The sequence below is a fragment of the Megalops cyprinoides genome, chromosome 7, assembly GCF_013368585.1.
Source record: "Megalops cyprinoides isolate fMegCyp1 chromosome 7, fMegCyp1.pri, whole genome shotgun sequence".
Taxonomy (NCBI): Eukaryota; Metazoa; Chordata; class Actinopteri; order Elopiformes; family Megalopidae; genus Megalops; species Megalops cyprinoides.
In genome coordinates, this window is record NC_050589.1 from 12,598,476 (window position 1) to 12,619,812 (window position 21,337).

The following is a 21,337-nucleotide window of genomic DNA, read 5'->3' on the forward strand; positions in this document are numbered from 1 at the left end:
GCTGATAGTGATGCAACATATGCAATGTTGCAGTTTTGAACCCTGGAATCATGTATGGCCCTTTTACGGCCGCGCTTGGAAAATGAGTTGTCAAGCGAAAAAATGCGACATTGCAGAATCACCTTTTATTGTTTCATTATCAAAGCGCAGTGGTGTTGAAATTGTAAAATACACGTTTCAAAAAACCAAATACGGTCTTCCTGGTGATAACAGCTTGAGACGGATGCAACAAAACCAGCCAACGTTTTACCCAGTAAACTGTTTACGCACGACTTGACGCCATTTGCCGTGTTTGAAAAGGGTTCCTTGAGTCACATTTGAATTTCCGCAACAAGAACACGCCCGTGCATTGGAAACGACACTTCCTGGAAGACTAGCAGGGGGTGTTACGTCACACGCGTGCTGGGATATCATTAGCTAGCTGGCTGACTACTTAGTCAAAACACTGACCTGCTGTGACCCAGTCACGTAGCTGGCGTGCTAGGCAACACTGACAGTGAATACGTAGGGGTAAAGGTAAGATTGCATGTGTGTCGATGCTCGTTTTCTCTCTAACTTATATGCGGATTTTATATTTTTCGAAGTCATACTTCGCCGCGGTTAAAAAGAGAATTTCAAATAGGTTAGGAATGAAATTGCGTAACGTTAACGAGCTAGCTGAAAAGTTTATGCGAGCGTGCGTTTTATTCATTCCTAGCTAGCTATAGCCCTGCGTCAGATTTTGGCGAATCTTTCGAAATGTCATAGTAACTGAATCGTTAGCTATTAAATTTATTTCTACTGTTGCAGTCTGTGAGGTTTTTAAGTTGGTTAGCTAACTTTAACTAATGGGTTGAACTTAAGTTAGGAAACGTCTGCTAACGTTAGCTAACCAACAAGTCAGCTGATCCACGTTTTGTAATCATTGACGCTTGTGTAGGGTGAATTCGCTGTCTTGCTGCCTACACAGTTGGCTAGTCTTACATTGACTGTTCAAAGTAGTGCATGATAAAACGGCTACCCATTAAGTAGCTACGTTACCTAATTTGCTGAAATATTTTAAGGCATTCAGGTACAGCTTTTATATTTTATAGTTTTTTATCAACAGCACGTTTGTGCATATGAGGAAAAACTCATCTGGTCATTCAAGTGAGAAGTCACGAAAGAGTGATTAAGAATTGTGATATTGCTAGCTAGCCTATAAGGTCGCATTAAAGGTGCTGTGGGTATTGCCATTAGTCTAACGATTGCAGTTGAATGGCTTTAATTGTGTTATGATTTCAGGTATCGAAAATTAAACCTGGATGTGTAGCTATGTATCATGGAACTCAAATGAAGCCCTCAGAGCTGTTAATAGTCAAGACAGACGCAAAACTATTCTCTCTGAATGTAAAGGCGCCAGGCAAGACGTGTATCTTGCCTTCACGAGATACGTGGAGTGAGCAGTAGCTCACAATCAAGTGTGGTATTTCATTCCAGAAAGGGTGCAGAAGACCCAGAATTTTCTTCTTTTGTTGCACAGTTTCAAGGCACGCCACGCTACCACCTCCTCCTTTATTCAGTTAATGTACGAGTGAACCACACCTTGTTTGTGTAACAGTGCAGTTACCTGATAAGGGCTTCTTGGAATTATGGCCAGAATCACAAAGTTGCTGTGTCACTGCGTTCAACTTCACATTTGTATTAAAGCGGTTGACGCAGAGGTTGTAACTGAGGCATTAGTGTGTCTAATTGAGTACACCATACACATACAGCCCGTAGATTCTCAATACAGTGAGGATCTTGCTATTACACTTGCATGATAAGATAGGACTCTTGCACTAGGGAGGGTCATCAGGGCGGAAGAGGAAGAGGATAAGCCTCCTTTCAGCTCAAAGAATTGCCCATGATCTCTTCTGTGATCAAGCACATCGCTTGATCAGGTTTTCTGGTGTAATCATTGGGACATTGTGACATGTTGCGGACAAATAAGTGTCCTGCAGTCCAGATGTTTGTTCTCATTAACCTATTCAATGTCTGACCACTGGCCATGAGACCAAAATGACCTTTATAACCCTACTTGCTGAGTTGCAGTAGAATGGCATTTGTAGGCTGGGTTTTACCTGGAATACCAACGTAAATGCTGAACCACTGACATTTGCAGCACTCCTTGGTCAACTGTGTTCTACAGGAAAAAGTAAATCTTATGGGCATTCAGTATAACAGAACACATTTGTTTTTGAAAACATTCCATTTGAAAGCTGCATTGGCATGACTTGGTCACAGTCTGGCCGACAAGAGAAATTAAATCACTTACTATGTAGGAAAATCTCCACTAAACCTTTTCAAGTGCAGCCATGTGCAGTCTTGTTGTAATGCATTCAGTGCAAACATTACATCCATGACATGCAAACCACACAGGCTGATGCACATTTTAACACCAGTTTGCTTCCTGGGTTTGCACGTCTGTTAAGAGTGCCATTTATCCAGTTATCTACCAAGTGCAGTGGAGATTGCCTCCATAAAAATACGCAAATGATAAATCAAGATCAGTTTCACCATTTGGATTCGTAAAGACTTATTTCATGTCACGCATTGGCTGTTCCATGAAATTATATTTAATTTGTCATTTACTAACAGTATTGCACCTGTAGACGGGGAGGCCTTACACGTGTATGAATATTCTTAAGAGCATATGTCTATTTCACAACTGGAGGAACAGTAGTCATATGTATTAATGTGTAATAAGTCACATTCCTTTGTATTTGTATACCGAAAAGTAGTCTATATAAACTTAAATGACAACAAAAAATGAGGGAAAATCAAATATTTAATCTGTTCCACTTGACCAATAACCACCAAATATTGTATGGTGACACATTTCTTACACTTTTAGGAATTATAAATGTCATCACAATACGGTATAAACATTTCACATTTCAGGTGAAGAATACCCCAAATGTGTTACACATTACATGTGGTTCATGAGAAGATTTTTAAAGCTTTTCAACATTTCAGAATATTTAAATAATCACACATTTTCAATTGCTCAATCCATCCTACTTAAAAGATTGTGACCATTGCGACTATGTTAGAAGGCCAGATTTCACACCGATTTACCTAATGGTAAATGACATTTGCTTGTTTTCATTTTTACATATAAACCCTACATACATTGGCCTAGGCCAGCCATGTCTTCATCCAGTACAGTTTCATCATAAATGCTTAAAATGGCTTCTGCTGCCTCTGAGAGCTGAGCCTGTGAAGATGCAGCACATTTACTGGCAGTCCTCTCTTGCAGCCATGTGGGCTCCTATGCTGGGACTGACAGCCCTTCCGCATGTTGGGGGCTTCTATGGTGCCTTGATCACTCGTCGAGAAGTGAAGACATGGTACCCCACACTCAACAAACCATCTTGGCGGCCACCAAATGCTGCCTTCCCAGTGGTGTGGACCACGCTCTACACAGGCATGGGGTAAGTGGGGTATCTGCGTCTCTGTGGCCATTAGCCCGACCCAAATGCATATCCTGCTCACAAACATTTTTACTGTCCATGGAAACCAACATGTTAATGATCTGGGCCAAGAGTTCCTCCTGGAGGGCTGGCAGACAAAGCTTATACCTGCAGAAACCCTAGTGGAGCTTTCAGCTTGTGTAAGAGCATCAGAAAAGTTGATGTTTGTGACCAGCATTTGTTTACTGACAGTTGGTGTTAGTTAGGCAGTTGACTGAAAGATGTAATTATAGAGAGTGGAACAGATGGGCATATGAAAGAGCTACTGAGTGAAAATAATTGTGTTCTACAGCTAAGGTCAGCCTTCTTAAATGGGTTGTGCTTTTGAGCACAGCGTTAGTTTAAAGAATGTAAGAGACAAACTAATTCTGCAATGATAATCTTTATTAATCCTAGTAATTACTTTTCTTACTTTGCTGGAAAAGGCAAATGTTTACCAGCAGACTGCACGCTGCTGCTAATAAAAGAACAGAGTAATGCTGGGGGGATGAAGGAAGCTCAGGTCTACCTCAGTGATGATCCTGTGTGATGCTCCTCTTCTGCTAGTTATGCGTCCTACCTGGTGTGGAAGGAGCTGGGGGGGTTTAATGAGGAAGCCCTCGTTCCACTTGGCCTCTACGGGCTGCAGCTTGCACTAAACTGGGCCTGGACCCCCATCTTTTTTGGGGCACACAAAATCAAACTGGTAAGTAGTCCTCCCACCTAATTCTGTGATCATATGGTGACAGTTGAGAGTAGCGTTGGCTCCCGGTTAGGTGAAGAAATGATAACTATTACAGGGCTCAGAAGTGTTTGTTGAAAACATTTACATGGAGTTCCTTAAAGAAGCCTAAGATATCTGGCAATGTGTTAGCAGGAATATTTATTCTTCTGTGGTATTTTATTAAGACTTAATACATATGTTGGTTCTAGTCTGATCCCCGGTGGTTATTTTCCATTTATAAGTTCCTATATAAAAAAAGGTTCTTGGTCAGATTGTAAAAACTGGTTATCTGGTTGTGATCGCACTGTTGCCACTTATATTAGGGATGGGCAAAATCTGCATGCACTTAGTACACAGCTAGCAGCTAGATGGCAATGGTGTATCAATAAGGAGCACATATGCTTTCCTTGGATAAAATATTGGGAAGCTTAAGTGTAGGTTAAGAAAAATCATAACACATGTAAAAGCTTGTCTGTATTTATGCATACTTCCTAGATTTCCTGATTTTGAGTAGACCCGCGTTTCCCTCAGACCCTGTTCTCTTGTCCCCAGGCCCTGATTGAGCTTGTTTTTTTAACGGGGACCGTGGCGGCCACCATGGTTTCCTGGTACCCCATTAGTCGCACAGCCACCTTGCTCATGGCTCCTTACCTATCCTGGCTGTGCCTTGCCACCAGTCTCAACTACTGCATCTGGAGGGACAACCCCGAGTCGAAGAAGGACTAGACCCCAGCGTGCCCCTAACCTAGCTGCGTGTGCCTGCCAGGTGTGGGACTGTGATCTTTTAACACCCGCATTCTGCATTCTTGTCATTTTTACTCATTGCCAAAAATGAAGTTCTATTTTCTTTTTTTACGAGTTGGTCATAAGTAAATTGCATGGCATGAAATTGAATTAGGTATCTGGCTGTGTTCTTACAGTGTCTTTCTCTGTATTCTGCCTGTTAGGTTCCCGGTACTCATATTCTAATGAGAAACACCATTTGTGGCATCTTGTCATGGCATCAGACAAAACATTCAGGCTCAGGTCCCTGTACAGGAAAATAAGCAATATTTTCTAATCTAATAAAATATTGTACATGTTGATTATTCAGCTAGAGGCCTGGGGGACCACATGTGGCCTGTGAATTTCCTTTTGATTGCTGAGAAACAGAAAAATTTGTAGTACATATGCATCAAAATTGTGCTCAGAACTCTGGCATAGCATTACTGTATATGTCCAAGACACTGGTGTCATGGTAGAATACAATCACCCATTCATTGTTAAGTGCTGTTGTTCCAGCTGGTTTCATTTATAATTGTTATTGACCTAAATTATGTTCACTATTGAGGGGGGTGGGGTAGGGGGTGTGTGTGAAAGGGGTCACAGGTGACGGTTGAGGAAGTGCTGGCTGAGGTGTTCAGCACAATTTACCAGGCCCTGCATTGTCTGGAGAATAAGATCAAGACTGACCCTATAATTCCGAAAAAAGACAACCTCTACATGTAATGAGAAAACAAAGCTTTTAATTTCTAATGTACGGAAGGGACTAAATACAGAAAGGGGAGTGCTGTGCTGCGCAGAATGCTACTTTTCAGGGCCCTTTTCCTCTTCTGGCGACTTGGAGGAAAACCGTTCCATCAGCGTTTTCCACAAACCCTTCTTCTCTTCATCCATGTTCTGCATGCTGCCTATTGGAGGAGATGACATCGTAACACAGAAATTTTTCTTTTTAATTTTCAAAGAATTAGATCTTATTAACACTAAGTCAAATACTTCAACAATGATAAAATCATTGATAATATGTAAAAAACAAATTGTTGTTTATCTTGTAATATATTCATGAAGAGTTCTCTTCACCTACCTGTAGATAAAAGTACTCTACATTCTTCGACTGTCACACCTGTAAAGCTTGTGTCCTTTGCACGAGGGAACTGTAAACCAACATCCACAGGAAGTATCATCATGAAAAACCATTGTTCAAATTGTGCATTCTTTGAAGTAAATTACATTCATATATTTACACTCGAGTCTAGTACCACAAATAGTCAGTTAAAATTAGTCCCAGTAGAATTCCTGACTCAAAATCAAATGAATAGCTGTGTAGTATCTTAAAGCCCATAAGGTGGGTTTTTAAATTGTGGCTAAAGACTCTCGCTAATTACGTACAGTACTATTGCTTACCTTTTCTCTGTAGAAATTGCTGTTGATACGGGCCAAACTCTCGTACATCTGATCACACTTCTCTGGGTCTGATATCTGGGGGCAGGAACAAAACCATAAGCAAGACTACCTGATCTTAATGCCTGATTTTGTCAAATTGCTGGCAAAACACAAAATTGTAACAGTTGAAACTGATCATAAATTGTGTTCTGTGAAACTGGAGGAAAGTGTGACGGTTACCTGTCATTGTAAATGCCAGCAGTTTGGATCCCTCATGAACTGAGTAAAATATATCTAGTACTAAGTACACGTATCCTCTCAGAACAGGTCTTATGAAAATTTAAATAAATGCCTCCTTCACAACTGGGAATCATCTATAACTTGTATGCTGTGAAATGACAGTGTAATATGAACAAACATGACATTTTACTCCAGGCTGTGCATAAAGATGTAAGATGAATGGGTAGAGTACTGAAAAATATACATCTCAAAATTGGCACACATTCAGTAAACATGGCATTCAAAATTGGCCTGGACCCTCTACTGCTCTACATTACTCAACCTATTCGATTCAAAAACAGACAATATAGCCAAACTAAGAAATATACATTTTTTTAACTGACCATTACTTTGCACAAATACACTGACACTCTAGATAAGAGTGTCTGACAGCGTATGACAGTAAAGACATGACATGTAAAATGACAGTAAAGATTCGGCGTGGAGCAGATCACGTAAGTAGGCAAGTTTTTTCTGGCTTCAGAACCTGGTTATGAAACTACATAAACAATGGCTGAACTCGATTATCACAAACAAGTAGAAGAGGGTCTTGGGAAATGTTGTTTTTAAGTTTGTAGCTCGTTACTGCTTTGAAATTCTTTGGAGCGTTTCAGAGAAATGTTGTAATGAGCCTCGCAGGGTCTCGAGTGGTTAAAATGAAATTTCTCAAATAACTGTTTGATCGCTACAACGCGATCCAGCCAAGGTGACGGCTTATCACACCGCTCGGTTCTAGACCGATATACCTGTAGCCTGCCAGCTTCATAACCCCTGGCTATAGCTACATTATGTTTGCAAGCCAGTTATCGACCTTGTAATATTTAGCTAGCTTGCTAGCTAAGTCAGACAGACGCACGGATTTTGCGATTTCCCTATTATTGTATCTCGTTGTTATCAAATGGCTAGCTAGAACAGTCTGTGACATTGGCACTGCCAGCAGCCACTGACTAGCGAGGCTCAGCTGGAAATGTAAACGTTAGCTAGCTCAACCAAATTACCTGAGTGTTTTCACCCTCGCGAAACGCATGGGCCACCCTTTGTCGTAAAAAAGTCCCCAAATCCCTGCCTTTCTTTGATTCGTCTCTCGGCCATTCTTCGCACAGTTTAAGAAACCGACGGTACCGAGTTACAGACATTCTGCCGTTCCAGAGACCTCAGTGCGAACACGGGAAAGTGGGTGGGAATTAGCCTGCAGTTCAGAGTTCAATTTGTAGAATGAGAGGATATTACTCTTGCGTTCTCGCCTCTGGTTGGCTCCGAGATGCTATCGTCATGACCAAAGATATTCTGTCACCGGTGTGAGTGCCATTGTTAAACCGAAAATGATCACCGGACCTTCTCAACACCAGAATGCATGTATGAAAACCAGAAGGCATTTGTTGTACTTAACCGGAACTCCCCGAAACCAGGACGGATTACAGCATGGACAATCCTGTGCGTAGTCTCCCTAGTTATTAACACTCTCTGCTACTCTTCCCCTCGAAATAACATGCAACCATACTTGATGAAATCTCGTGTTCTATGGGGACTATTTGATTGGATATAAACAAAGACCATGTAGGACAATTTAAGTAGCATCCCAGCGCTAAATGACTGGCTTTTCCCTTTTGACATTCTGTGGGCACTGTTAGCTAGCTAGCTGGTTTCTCCCATATTGGTTTGCTAGGTGGCAGCAGAATACCTGTAACAGCGGAATTTTTCACTTAGCTAGCTGGTTAACAAGATGCTAAATCAGAAGAAACGCCACTGAATAAGAGCTAACTAGAATTTCTGAGAAAGCTATTGGGTCAGTGACAGTGGAATACCAGTCAGGATTTGACGGGTACTCTTGACAGAAGAAACCAGCTTCGTTTGCTCATGAGATAGCTAACGATAGCTAGCACGGTTCAATTAAAACAGCTAACGGGCTAACTCAAAGATCCTATGCAGCTGTAGCTAGACAGCTAGATCATTTGAATAATAAAGAATTTGCATTGCTAGATGGTTACTTGGGTTTGTCTCTAAGTTATTTACTTAGCTACAATCGACAGTCAGTTATAACCGCTGGCTAGCGAGCTGATGTCTTAACATTTTGTACGCCGTCATTTGTATTGTTTTTGTTTAGATAGCTGTTCATTAGCTAATTGTCTGCTTGGCTAATATAAATGGCTACATGTATCTAACAAGATCTATGACTGCGGATGTCTTGTCATTTTTTAGCTAGCTAGCTATCGATAATATTATTGTTATTAGCTAGCGCGACATGGCCACACAATACTGACTTGTGTTTCTAGCTGGATGGCGGTGCGGGGTGTCTGAAGGCAGTTAGCTATCTGGCGTATTGAAATTAAGAGGTCTCCATGGGGAGAAGAGGGTGGAAGCTATGATAGGCATTCAAATGGCTGGCTGATTGATTTACTAGTTAGCAAATATTTTATTATGAATTAGCTAGGTAAGAAGCGATGTTATAATTTGATGCAACTGTAAATCTAATGGTAGCCTGTCGATCACACGGAGGTGCCCGTTTAAAAAGGTATTTATCTTAGGTCTTTGACAGTTAACCAGCGAATATTTGTTTGAATAACATCCGTGAAGCCAGCAGCCAAATATGATGCTGAACTGTCAAGTAAGGTGTGTCAAGGTGGTAACGTGGCTAGAGATGATCTCGTTTATTGTATTGGCACATAATTTAGACAATTAGCTGGCCAGCTAGCTAGTATTTTAATTGAGTACTTTGCTAGCTAGCTAGCTGGCGAGATAAATGACCGAGATGAAACGTTGCAAATCGGACGACTTCACCTCGGTTGTGGACAACAGCAGTCCAGCCGTGGGTAGGGCCGGAGATGAAGATACTCCGAGTGTGTTTATCGTGGAGGTGAAACACGGGGACACCCCGGGAGGTAACCCAGATTTAAGCAGCACCGCCCCGAATCAGCACACCGCTTTGACCAGGAGCAAGCCCCCGGATTTAAAGGTAGCTATCCTCCCTGCTTCTGCGTGCTTGATATGCTTTGTAGCAGGCTCGCTACATGAGATTAAAGGCGTGGTCCATGCCACACCGCAGTATGCGCATGACAGGAGTACCGTTTTGTCTTGCTGCCTGCAGATATTTACAGATAAGTTGCTAGAACGTTACTAGCTAAATGTTTCCACACGGTGACTTATTTAGGCTGCCTAAAATGCCTGGGAATCTGTTGGAACTGAATGAGCGCTCTACAGACTGGGAGAACACTGGCTGTGATTATGTCCAGCTAGTTTGAGCTAGCTGCCAGTTATGTTCGCTGATTTATATTCTTGGTTTTAGTTTTATTCTTGGTTCCATTTACATATCGTGGTTTTAGTTCCACGAGATGTAACTAGAACATTTTAGAGTGTTATTTTCTGAGGTCCTGGGACTGATGTGAATGAATGTCCCTTGAAGGCAATTTGTGTAGTTTCCAGATGCTGGATTGCTGGTTCCCTATCCACTATTTAATTAAGTAAATATGAATGAAGCAATAATTTAGCCAAATACATGAATAGAACACTGATATTTCCAGACTTATCAAGTCTAATGACGTCCACAGGAACTCGTCTGGCAGTGGGAGGTCACTAAATTTTCAGCATTTCTTGCCAAGGTCACAATGGGCGGGTCTGGCGCAAAGAAGCGTAACAACAGAAGACGGATTCTATTCTGTGGTCAATTCACAGAAATCCGTTAATATCCATTCCCGCTCCAAAATATAAGCTTTATCTGATTTCATAGAAATTAATATTCGAATGAAAAATTTGTGTCATTACCACCTGGGGGCAGTATTATGTCAGTCAGTCATTGTTTCAATCATGTCATGACACATTAAAACATAGAACTAGAGTCACTCAAGCAAGATGTAGAACAAAAGAATGAAAGACAATTTTATGAAAATAATCCAGAACTATAATTATTAATGAAACCAGTTCCATGTTTTCAAACTGTAGAGCTGATTCAGATGCAAGACAGTATTTCCCCTGCCTGTCTAAAGACTAGGTGGCCCACCTACATGTTTTTCTCACCACCTAGTCACCGCCTTGTCAGAAATACCACGTAGGTCACATAAGTCCATAATTGCCTCATAAGAGATGTATTACTGTTACACATGCATCTGACCAGTGTTTATGGGCTTTGTTGATTCAGAAGAGAAGTGTCAAGCCTGTTGGAGTGAAAATTGCATCTGCCAGCTTACTGACAAGGCTTATAACACACAAACGTCAGGTTCTCAAATAAAGGAACCGTTAGCCTCTCTTCTGTGAGTGTACCCCCGAGCAAACTCATTGGGGTGTCAAACTAAAGTGCTTTGTGTGTCCTGACACTTTTTTGCCTTTTTTTTTGCTTAGCTTTGGTTAGCATGTACACAGATTAATTTAAATTTGAAGAATATGATTGTGAATATTTAAAAGTACGGTCTTTGATGTTGATTTTACAGTTTTTTTTCCTATTAATTTTGGTATGGAGGGAGGAAAACCTCCACCCTACAGCCAAATCACCACAGTACTCACAAGTATGTACTCATATTTACTCAAGAGTACTCGCCGCATTCTGCTGTGGCACACACGCCTGATCTGTTCCGGTGCTGTCTTCTCTAACAGTTGGGGTCTGAATGTCTTACTGAGGGGCTTATAAAGAGAGCCTTGTGCCTGAAATGTTTATGTTGCTGTGTTTCCAATGCAGCATATATACAGTTAGTTTGTGAACTGACATCTCTAAGAGAACACGTAATGTGAAATGTAATAACATTCAAAACCAGTCACTACCTTATTAACCAGATGGGTCCTCATGCTGATCTCATGGGTATGGCATGCTGATATAGCTTACAGAACCAAAGGTACTCACGTAATCATTTCTTTTCTGTCCTCTCTGTCTTCACTGAAATACACTTGGCTCCATTTAGGGAACAAAAATAAGCAGCTGGTCTGAATCATTTATTAGCAAAACGGTGATTGTATTTAATTTTTAAGCCTTCAAAAACCTTGGAAATGACTTTCATAGAAAGTAGTATACTATACACTCTTAAAATCTTGGGCAGTTTAAGATCACCATTGTAGACATTTATTTTAGCTATATATGATAAGTATTTTTTGCTGTTATATTACAAAGACCTATTGATCGTTTAGTTTGCCAGATATTCTCCTACTCAAGGTAGTTTGGCAGAGCTTGCCTGATTGTTGGCCGTAGTTTGTCTGTCGTGTGTGATGATGTAGTGTTTGAATAAAGCATTAGCTTGATTATCCATGTATTTGTGTGGCTGTCATCACTCACTGTGCACTATATTGTATTTTGACAGCGAGCTGCGAGTGCGTTTACTCCAGAGCCTGGGGATTCTGGCATGTTGCATGTGTCTGGTGGTGGATTAAAAGGTAACTTAGCTAGGCTTTGAGTAGGCAAGAGGATATTTCCTGTGTAGTTAAGTATGAAATGTACCCTTTCCCTCATGAATGTCTTTCTGTAATCCTGCCAGTTAGCTGCTTGGCCAGCAAATGTAGCTGATGATCCTCCATTTTATTGTGACAGGTCAGTCCACTGCTTAAGCTTGCTATCAGATCTGTTTCATATCTTGTTGTATAGCCACAGAAAGAGCTTCAGAGTAGGTGACAAAGATCAGAAACCCCATAGTGCTTCACATACAGAACAAAAGCAATATGGAAAAGCTGTTTTTGCCATTATGGAAAGGAAGCGCATACAAGGTCAGAGAAATGGAGCACAAACACAGTGTTTATTATGCCTCATTGAACCCAGTTCTAGCAGATGTAGCCCCAGTTTACCAGAGCCAAAAATGGAAGAATTTCCATCCCAGTCTAGCAGACCACTGCCACATTAATGAGTCAACTGGTGCTGGCATTTTAGCAGTGGGGAAGTTAATGGGCTGAAGCCTCAGACCCTTGAGGTCACAGTCTACTGAGTCTCTGGGACTGTTGTGAACTCTTCGCCTCAGTTATTGTCACAAGAGAGGTGGGTCTGCTGATCACCCCGATAATCACAGGGTACCGCATGAAAGGCTGCAGGTCTTTGGCACTAAGCACAGTTCTGAATTGACAAAGGCCACCCAGTGCTGCACTGTGTCACTCTGAAAGGGGACGGGCAAAGCATTAGTCTGTGAGAAGAATGTTCTGCTTGTCTCTGTGAAGGAGAGGGTGGGAGAGCTTCATTTGGCACCCAGACGAGGTGTAATGCGCACCATTTATCACTGATAGACCTTCAAATTCAGTTTCCAAATTCATTTTTTAATTCAAATCACTGCCTTCTGCATTTTCAGAGAGATTCACAAGTCTTAGATTAATCCGCCCACTTCTGTCCTCTGAACTGGCATTTATACAGCAGGGTATGTAAATTTTTGTTGCAAATTTTAAATAGTCTTTTAAATTATATTAGAAGAAATATATGTTCACTGAATGTTGTCATATTTCCATCACAAAGCCAGGAGCTGTGAACATTTTAGCCAGCTACCGTTTCCCTATCTTACAGTAGCATGTTTCTGGGCTCACTTATATCCCATTTCTCCATACAGTGGATCCTGCTATTACCTGTCCCGTCTTGGCTAAACTCATTTTGTTCTCCTGCACAGCACCCATGCACTAACACGGCACATACATGTGAGAGATTTATACTGTCACAGAAACCCATGTAGGAGAGACAGTCGAGACAAGCTTTCCTTTTGCAGAGCTTATGTGAAACGGTTGCTGTTAGCTTTGTTTTGTATTGACCCGTATTCCATCGGTGTGTTTTCAGACACCATTGCTTTATATATGTGCTGGAAACTTTACTGTACGTTTGGTATATAGCTATACCAGTCACACCACCAGACTGCAAGAGGGGGCAGGGTTCAAGGCCTGAACAGATCAAACACGCTTTATCAGACTGCTGGGATCTGCTCTGCCGGTTACAGTGAATCCAGTAATGGGCCGGTGAACCTGGCTTTAGCTACATAGGGGGGAAAGCTGGTATTCAATGGTGTCATTCCTTTTGCTGAAAAAATGTCATCATAGATATTCTATGTTATGAACATATATGCAGTTCCTGTGTTCCTTATCTCCATGCTTGTCTAGGAGGTTCTTCTTGGTAACAGGAGATTCAGGTTGCTCTCTGTGTTACAGATTCAGACCACACCCCGAAAAAGCATTCATTACAAGCAAATCTGAATGCTTTCAAAATCCCCTTGATTCCTCGTTTGATATAAGATGTAAATATTAATTGGTTGAGTTTCTTATTTAACTGTTTAATACCTGCATAAATGTAGCTGTAACAGGCCCAGAGGGCTCTTTAGCAGTCCAGTCTTAAGTGTTAGGCAGTAAGCTAAGTCTTTGCCACTGTAGGTATCATGGATGGAGTTATGGGTTACATAACTAAGAGTGTCTGTGTGCAAAAAACACATAACTGCTGGTGTCTGAAATTTTTAGTGTGTGTTTATCATTGGCTGGAAGTCACCACAAATCTCCAGCCTAATGAAATATGTCTGACATTATTCCACAAGAAATGGGAAAATTATGGCATTCCAACATCTTTGGAACCACATATTTTCCTTCAGCCAGTTGTATGCAGGCATAACACGTGCTTGTGCCGGCCTTTGGATACACAGCAGAGAACTGTGAAATAAAAAATCATTGTGCTGGAAAGTATTCACCACTGGCAACATCAGTACATGTCTGCAGGAAATGGCAGATCAGATTCAGCTGAATAAATTGTTCTGTCCATGCCGTTCTCCAGCATGCCATCTCTTCTTCATTTCTTCTGCTGTTCTTGTTATGTGTGTGTGTGTGTGTGCGTGCGTGTGCGCGTGTGTGTGTGTGCGTGCATGTGTGTGTGCTGTTCTTAGCATAGCTGTTTTATATGTGATAATGTTCCAAATAGTATTTTGATTATTTTCATAATGTTTTATATGTATGCAGCATGACTGTTTCCACCGTTTGAAAAATTACACTGTCACATGTGTCCACATGTGTGTGTGACTTTGGCTGGGTAACATGCTGTTCATTGCTGACTGTCACAGAAGGGGGTTTCCTTGGAGTGACTGTTTGAAGTGTCTGCTTTACAAAACTAATCTTAGCAAACTGATTTTTAACTTTGACCTGCAATTTCAGTTTTTGCAATGCATATTTTCCCTCTGTAAATCTCTCTTCTAAAGTCTGGATCCAGGCACATCTAGCTACCTACTGATATCAATCTGTGGCAACCCATAATTCACTGTTAGATAGTAACTATAAAAGCTTGAATAGGATGGTCTCACTCAGTAAATTAGGATAAGGGGTGGGCAGTAGCCAGTGTGGTTTGTAATTGCTGTGTTTTCTATAAAGCTGCGTTTCCCAAACCTCTCCTAGAGGACCCCTTGTCCTGCGTGTTTTAGATCTCTCCCTGCTCCAACACAGCTGATTCAAATGATCAACTTATGAACTCCTGAAGCTGCTTAAAAGGGTCCTCCAGGTCAGGTTTGGGAAACGTTGCTGTAAAGGATATAACAGTGTGGTGTTGCTACAGCCGTCAACTACTTTGTAATATTTTACTTTGAAGGTGTTTATAGTAATTTTATTAAGGTGTTCATATTAAAAATGCCATCCAGTAAAAAAAAAAACCCTGGGAAATAGACCCCAGCAGTGTTTATAGTGAAAGTAAGAGCAAAGAAAAAGCAAAAACTGAACACACTGACCTGGCCAAAAGTAAATCAGCCTGAAGAGAGCCCTACTGATCTTACCTAAGAGAACCTTGTTAATTCTGATGTAGATGTTTTCACTTAACCCAAAACCCAGAGCAGCACCACAGAATCTGTAGAAAAACTGATCATTAGCACTCACATCCAGTGAACATCCCTGAATTTACTGTCTTTTTCATCATTTGTCTACTAATGCATTCACTTACTTTTTGGGTTAAGTGTTGTATTTCAGTAGGCTGTAGATTTTCCTGTGGAATAGTATGCTGTTACACTGTATGGGCTCCTGTGGCTGTGTCTGTGCAGAAGATCCAGCAGCTGTCGGAGGGGTCCATGTTCGGCCATGGGCTGAAGCACCTGTTCCACAGCCGGCGGCGCTCGCGGGAGCGGGAGCAGCAGAGCTCGCAGGACTCCGGCGCAGGGGCGGCGCTGGGCACCAGTGGGGCTTACTCGGACCATGAGTCGGCCGACGAGAAGGAACGCTCGCCCGAGATGCACCGTGTGTCCTACGCCGTGTCCCTGCACGACCTGCCGGCCCGGCCCACGGCCTTCAACCGCGTGCTGCAGCAGATCCGCGCCCGGCCCTCCATCCGCCGCGGCACCAGCCTGCACAGCAGCCGCCGCACCAAGAGCAACCCGGCGGCCGAGGGCCCCAAGGGCGGGAGCCCTCACCTGTCCCGCCGGGGCGCGCAGGACTCCTCGCTCAGCGTGGGCCCCCAGCACAGCCGGCCGCGCTCCTCCTCCACCACCGACACCGCGCTGCTCGCCATCGACGCCGCCATGCAGTGGGGCACTGAGGACCCTGAACGGGGCTCTGATAAGGTGAGAACCTGAGTAGGGGAACCTTACAGTTGCAGAGGTGAGAGCCGTACCAGGAAGCGGCTTGACCACACAGGAAAATGCCTAACGTCACGGGTTTTTAAAACATATATTTAAAGTACACATTTATGCTAAATTTGTGCTTTTAAGTCTTCAGTCTTAAAGACTGAAGACTTAAATTAAAGACTTAAATTAAAGACAAGAGAGCCTGAAAAACATAGACATACAGTACATAGTCATTAGGAAAAATGCAATGATAAACATTCTGTGGAATGAATTTTATAGTTGAGTACATGAGGATATAAATACGCGTTATACAAAATATGTATTCCTAAAGACCTCATGAAACACATATTACACCTTGATTAACACAACATATCATTTTTAGAAATCATTCATAAGCATGTGTTCAGGGTATTTGGTAAAAGGGTTCATCTTGTGTCAAATGACATGATATGTCTTTTACCATTTGAATACATCCTTTCACATAATATGTAAATGCTTCAGAAAGCATTACATTTTCTTATGAATACATGTAAACTTCTTTTGAATTAATGTAATCTACTTAGTCTACTAAAATAGCTAGTGAGGCCAGTTAAAATGTCAACAGTGAGTGAAATTTAAAATGTGGTAAAACCTTTCAAATGCACAGTTGGAACAGTAGTGGTTCTAGACTGGTGGTATCTTGTATCTTGCCGCTTTGATCTTCTTACCTCTCTTTCTGCTGGGCTCTGTTGTTGCGCGCAGCTAGATAAAGGAGAGCTGAGCACACTGGGACTGCCCCCCACAGGCAGCCACGCCGGATCTGACGGTAACATCAGCATGGACGTGCCGGACGCCGCTGATCCGCAGCGCACCCGGGCGGCCATTGAGCACCTGCAGCAGAAGATCCTGAAGATCACAGAGCAGATCCGCGTGGAGCAGGAGGCGCGTGACGACAACGTGGCCGAGTACCTCAAGCTGGCCCACAACGCCGACAAGCAGCAGGCTTCGCGCATCAAGCAGGTCTTCGAGAAGAAGAACCAGAAATCCGCCCAGACCATCTCCCACCTACACAAGAAGCTGGAGCACTACCACAAGAGACTGAAGGAGATTGAGCAGGTGGGAGCCAGGGTCAGGGGTCAGAGGTCAGGGTTAGGGGTCAGGGTCAGAGTGGGGATTAGTGTTAGGGTCAGGGTGGGGGCTAGGGTTCGCATGGTCTGTGTAGCAGGAAGCCAAGGGGTAAGTCCACCACTTTCAACAACAATAACTACACTCTGCTGACTGTTCAGATGTTTCCTGAGGAATGATGAGGTTACTACTAAATGTTCATGATCAGTTTGCTAAACCTGTGATGCAAAGCAGGACATTCAGTCAGTCAAAAGGAGTGAAAATGTGTTTGATGTGACTCATTAACAGTTCTGAATTTGGCATTGGGGCTGTAATGTAACCTGCTTGTGGAAGGGAGCTGTTGTGTGTCAGGTGAGTCAGGGGTGCTGGACAGCTGATGCATTGTTTGGCCTCATTCTGCTTAATGGGAGGAGTGTTGTCCTGTTTTATGATGGATCAAACAGAATTATTTTACCAAGGAACAACAGAATACATTGAACAGTCTGCTTGACAACAAGTAGGTGTGTAGCTGACACCTGGGAGTCTGTGTAATCCATGCTATTGGTCATGCAGTCAAGCTTTTCAGAAGGAGTCTTTGTATTGGGTGTGACCTCACATTGTAAGCGACATGAGTCAAATCAACACCAACTAAAGTTTGCAGATGTATTTCATAATAGACAGCTCATTATTAGGGCAGGTGCTAACAAACTAGACAGAATACATGATGAGCTTCATTTATGAATCCTTGTTTTTTTGTGCTTCTCAAAGATGCATATGCATGTATTAAAATTCAGTGTGCCTCAAAGGTAAAACAGTTAAATGCTGCTTAATTGTGAATTTGATGCATTATGGCTTTGTTGAGCCATGTGTGTGTTCTTAAAATCCCCTTTAAAGCCAATTGTGTTGGCAGCTTGTTCGCGAGTTCGATTGTAGGTCTACACCAGAGTGATTAAGGCTGCCCAAAAGGATGCTAGTCATTCATATTCTTTAATAAGGTACATACGCGCATCTAGTGGTATGAGGATTAAACCCAAGCGTGAAATAATGAGCACCTGTGAAGAGATTTTAATTTGCTTCCAGTACATTTCTTATTCTTAGATGTTTTGTCCATGTTTTCACTAACTGTGTTTTTCAGCCTATCACAGGTAATGGATAATCATCATTATGAGTCTTTTTTGGTTGCCTTTCCATTTTGTCATTATGCAGAGTAGCTTGCAAAGCAGTGCTGCATAAGTACATGTAGGCAACACAGGAAACGGCAGGTAAAGCTTTGCGTGTCTCTCGCTGCCCCCCTGCAGAACGGTCTGTCCCGGCAGCGGAAGGACGTGCTGCAGGGTCTGAAGGATGTCGGGGCGAATGTGCGAGCGGGGATCAGCGGCTTTGGCGGGGGTGTGGTGGAGGGCGTCAAAGGGGGCGTGTCCGCCCTCTCGCACACCGCCGTATCCAAGCCGCGCGAGTTCGCCAGCTTGATCCGCAACAAGTTCGGCAGCGCGGACAACATCGCCCAGATGAAGGACACGCTGGAGGACCCGCAGCCCGAGGACGCCCCACGCGCCCTGAGCGGCAGCGCCACGCTCGTCTCCAGCCCCAAGTACGGCAGCGACGACGAGTGCTCCAGCGCCACCTCTGGGTCCGCCGCCGGCAGCAACTCCGGAGGGGGCGGGGGTGGGGCGGGGCTGGGACCCGGCATGGGGAGCCCCAAAGCCAACCTGCTGGACGGGCATCACCACATGCACAGCTCCTGGGACGTCCTTCTGGAGGAGCTGCGGGAGATCAAGGCCAGCCAGACTCACCTGGAGGACTCCATCGAGGACATGAAGTCTCAGCTGCAGAGCGACTTCTCCTACATGACCCAGTGCCTACAGGAGGAGAGATACAGGTACAGATACAGGCTGGCAGCGAGGCTTTGTTCATGGGGACGTTAATAATTTCACAGCACGCTCACATCTGTGGCGCATCTGCTAGAGAGCTCTGTCGTGCTTTTGTAGGTACGAGCGTCTGGAGGAACAGCTTAATGACCTCACAGAGCTACACCAGAATGAAATGACCAACCTGAAGCAAGAGCTGGCGAGCATGGAGGAGAAGGTGGCCTACCAGTCCTATGAGAGAGCAAGGGACATACAGGTGAGACAGGCAGGGAAAGCCAGGTACATACAGGTGAGACAGGCAGGGAAAGCCAGGGACATACAGGTGAGACAGGCAGGGAAAGCCAGGTACATACAGGTGAGACAGGCAGGGAAAGCCAGGGACATACAGGTGAGGTCGTAGGTACATCTAAATGGGACATGGTCAAGACTGTGGTCATGGGTCATTAATGTCTGTCCTAGGAATGGAAATAACAGTTAGGAAAGAATTCAGTTAACCAAGCTCAGATATGTGTGTGTTTGCACAGGAGGTAGTGGAGTCATGTCTGACTTGCATGTGTGTGTTTATAAAGGAGGTAGTGGAGTCATGACTGATTCGAGTATGTGTGTGTGTGTGTGTGTGTGTGTGTGTGTGTGTGTGTGTGTGTGTGTGTGTGTGTGTGTGTGTATATGTGTTTACACAGGAGGTAGTGGAGTCATGTCTGACTTGCATGTGTGTGTGTGTTTGCACAGGAGGCAGTGTAGTCATGCCTGACTCTGGTATATGTGTGTGTGTGTGTGTGTGTGTTTGTACAGGAGGCAGTGGAGTCATGTCTGACTCGCATCACCAAGCTGGAACTCCAGCAGCAGCAGCAACAGGTGGTGCAGTTGGAGGGGGTAGAGAACGCCAACGCCCGCGCCTTGCTGGGAAAGTTCATCAATGTCATCCTGGCCCTGATGGCAGTGCTGCTGGTCTTCGTGTCAACCCTGGCCAACTTCATCACCCCGCTGATGAAGACTCGGGAGCGCGTGGCGGCCACCGTGCTGCTGGCCCTCCTGCTCTTCTCCCTCTGGAAACACTGGGACTTCCTGGAGGTGTGGCTGCTACCCAGCTGACTGCCTGGCCCTGCCTTGTCCCTCCAGGCCATGCCCCTCTTGTGGAATTGTGAGGGCTCATTCTGACAGACACAGAGAGACATGCTGAAGTTAAGCAGATCTGTTACAGATGGGGGAAAAAAAATGTGAAAAGACTGGCAGGGGTCAAAGCACGTTGGGCTGAGCAGGTTGTCCCCTGCCCGTGTGTCAGAGAACTGTGCTCATTTCACTTCAACGCTTTCTGCCTTTCCTGGTTTTTGGTTTACAATGTGCAGTTTTATTTGTGGTTTTTTCTTTTCTTTGAAGACAAAAGACAAGTCATTACTAATGTTGGTCGACTTTAATTTTGTTCCTCTCCTGGACCTGCCTGTATTTGTGTGTGAGCTGACTGAAGCCAAAATGAAACCGCAGTGAAGGAGCTGGAGAGAGGAGATGGAGGGCTGATGAGTATTGCTGACTGTGCATTGCTGAATGTGTCATCCTGCAGGAGAAATGGCAACTACTAACACCGGCTGTCACCATTGGTCATTGCTGTATTTATTCGTTTTAAAATGATTTCTGTCATCACATGTACAGTGTAGTCATTACAGTTACCATGATTCACTGCACACCATAACAGGCTCTTATCCACAGCCATAAGAGCATGAGAAGCTGTTTGAATGTTGTTGTTTTGGATTTTGGGGGAATTAATTAAAGGGCTTAGACTGTTCCTCCTTTTTTGTTAGTCCAATAGCATCAGTTACTGCACTAGAAGACATATTTCCTCCAAAGTACACGTTTTCAAAATGCATTTCTATGTTTGCGGACTAGTCAAAATAAGTGGCAGAAGGTGACACTCTTGGCCAAAGCACCGCGGGTGGACAGAGTGCAATCAGGAAACAGGACTTTTTGTGCGGACTTTGGTCATAATTGAGATAATGTGAAGAAACAAATAAACTTTACTAAAATTCAGCTTGTGGAGAAAGCCTACAAACTAGCTAATGACCATCAAACAGATTAAACATTTAGTGACGTTAAACATTTCATTTGATCGTTCCCATGGAGATACTCCCACTCTGCTGTTCCTGTGATGACGGAAATAAGTGCACATAATCTAGCCAGTTTGCAAAGCTTGTTTGTTTTTGTTTTTTTTTAATCTGCCACTGTAAATAAATGACAGTAAAGTTTGTTCCTGAACATGTTTGTCAAGCAGCTGCATAGCTAGATCATTCAATCTTTTGATTTGATCCTGTGCTGTCCCACGTCTGTAAAATCTGGGTC

General features: G+C 43.4%; 3 protein-coding genes across 3 annotated transcripts; 2 read left to right on the forward strand and 1 right to left on the reverse strand.

Annotated features, from left to right (window-relative positions):
- Nucleotides 1-436: 436 nt before the first annotated feature.
- On the forward strand, nt 437-5,442 carry tspo (translocator protein). Its single transcript, XM_036534329.1, has 4 exons — nt 437-516; nt 3,260-3,434; nt 4,020-4,158; nt 4,729-5,442. Exons 2-4 carry the CDS (start codon nt 3,262-3,264, stop codon nt 4,900-4,902), a joined length of 486 nt encoding a protein of 161 aa, XP_036390222.1. The 5' UTR covers nt 437-516; nt 3,260-3,261; the 3' UTR covers nt 4,903-5,442.
- Nucleotides 5,443-5,661: 219 nt separating this feature from the next.
- LOC118781338 (ubiquinol-cytochrome-c reductase complex assembly factor 2) lies at nt 5,662-7,769 on the reverse strand. Its single transcript, XM_036534330.1, has 4 exons — nt 7,596-7,769; nt 6,340-6,414; nt 6,020-6,089; nt 5,662-5,846 (listed from the first exon to the last, which is right to left on the reverse strand). The coding sequence occupies exons 1-4, from the start codon at nt 7,731-7,733 to the stop codon at nt 5,743-5,745; spliced, it is 387 nt and encodes a 128-aa protein (XP_036390223.1). The 5' UTR covers nt 7,734-7,769; the 3' UTR covers nt 5,662-5,742.
- A 381-nt stretch (nt 7,770-8,150) lies between these two features.
- Nucleotides 8,151-21,204, forward strand: LOC118780427 (transmembrane and coiled-coil domains protein 2-like). The gene is made up of 6 exons (XM_036532891.1): nt 8,151-9,550; nt 15,537-16,052; nt 16,797-17,150; nt 18,437-19,017; nt 19,127-19,262; nt 19,799-21,204. Exons 1-6 carry the CDS (start codon nt 9,338-9,340, stop codon nt 20,096-20,098), a joined length of 2,100 nt encoding a protein of 699 aa, XP_036388784.1. The 5' UTR covers nt 8,151-9,337; the 3' UTR covers nt 20,099-21,204.
- Nucleotides 21,205-21,337: the final 133 nt, after the last annotated feature.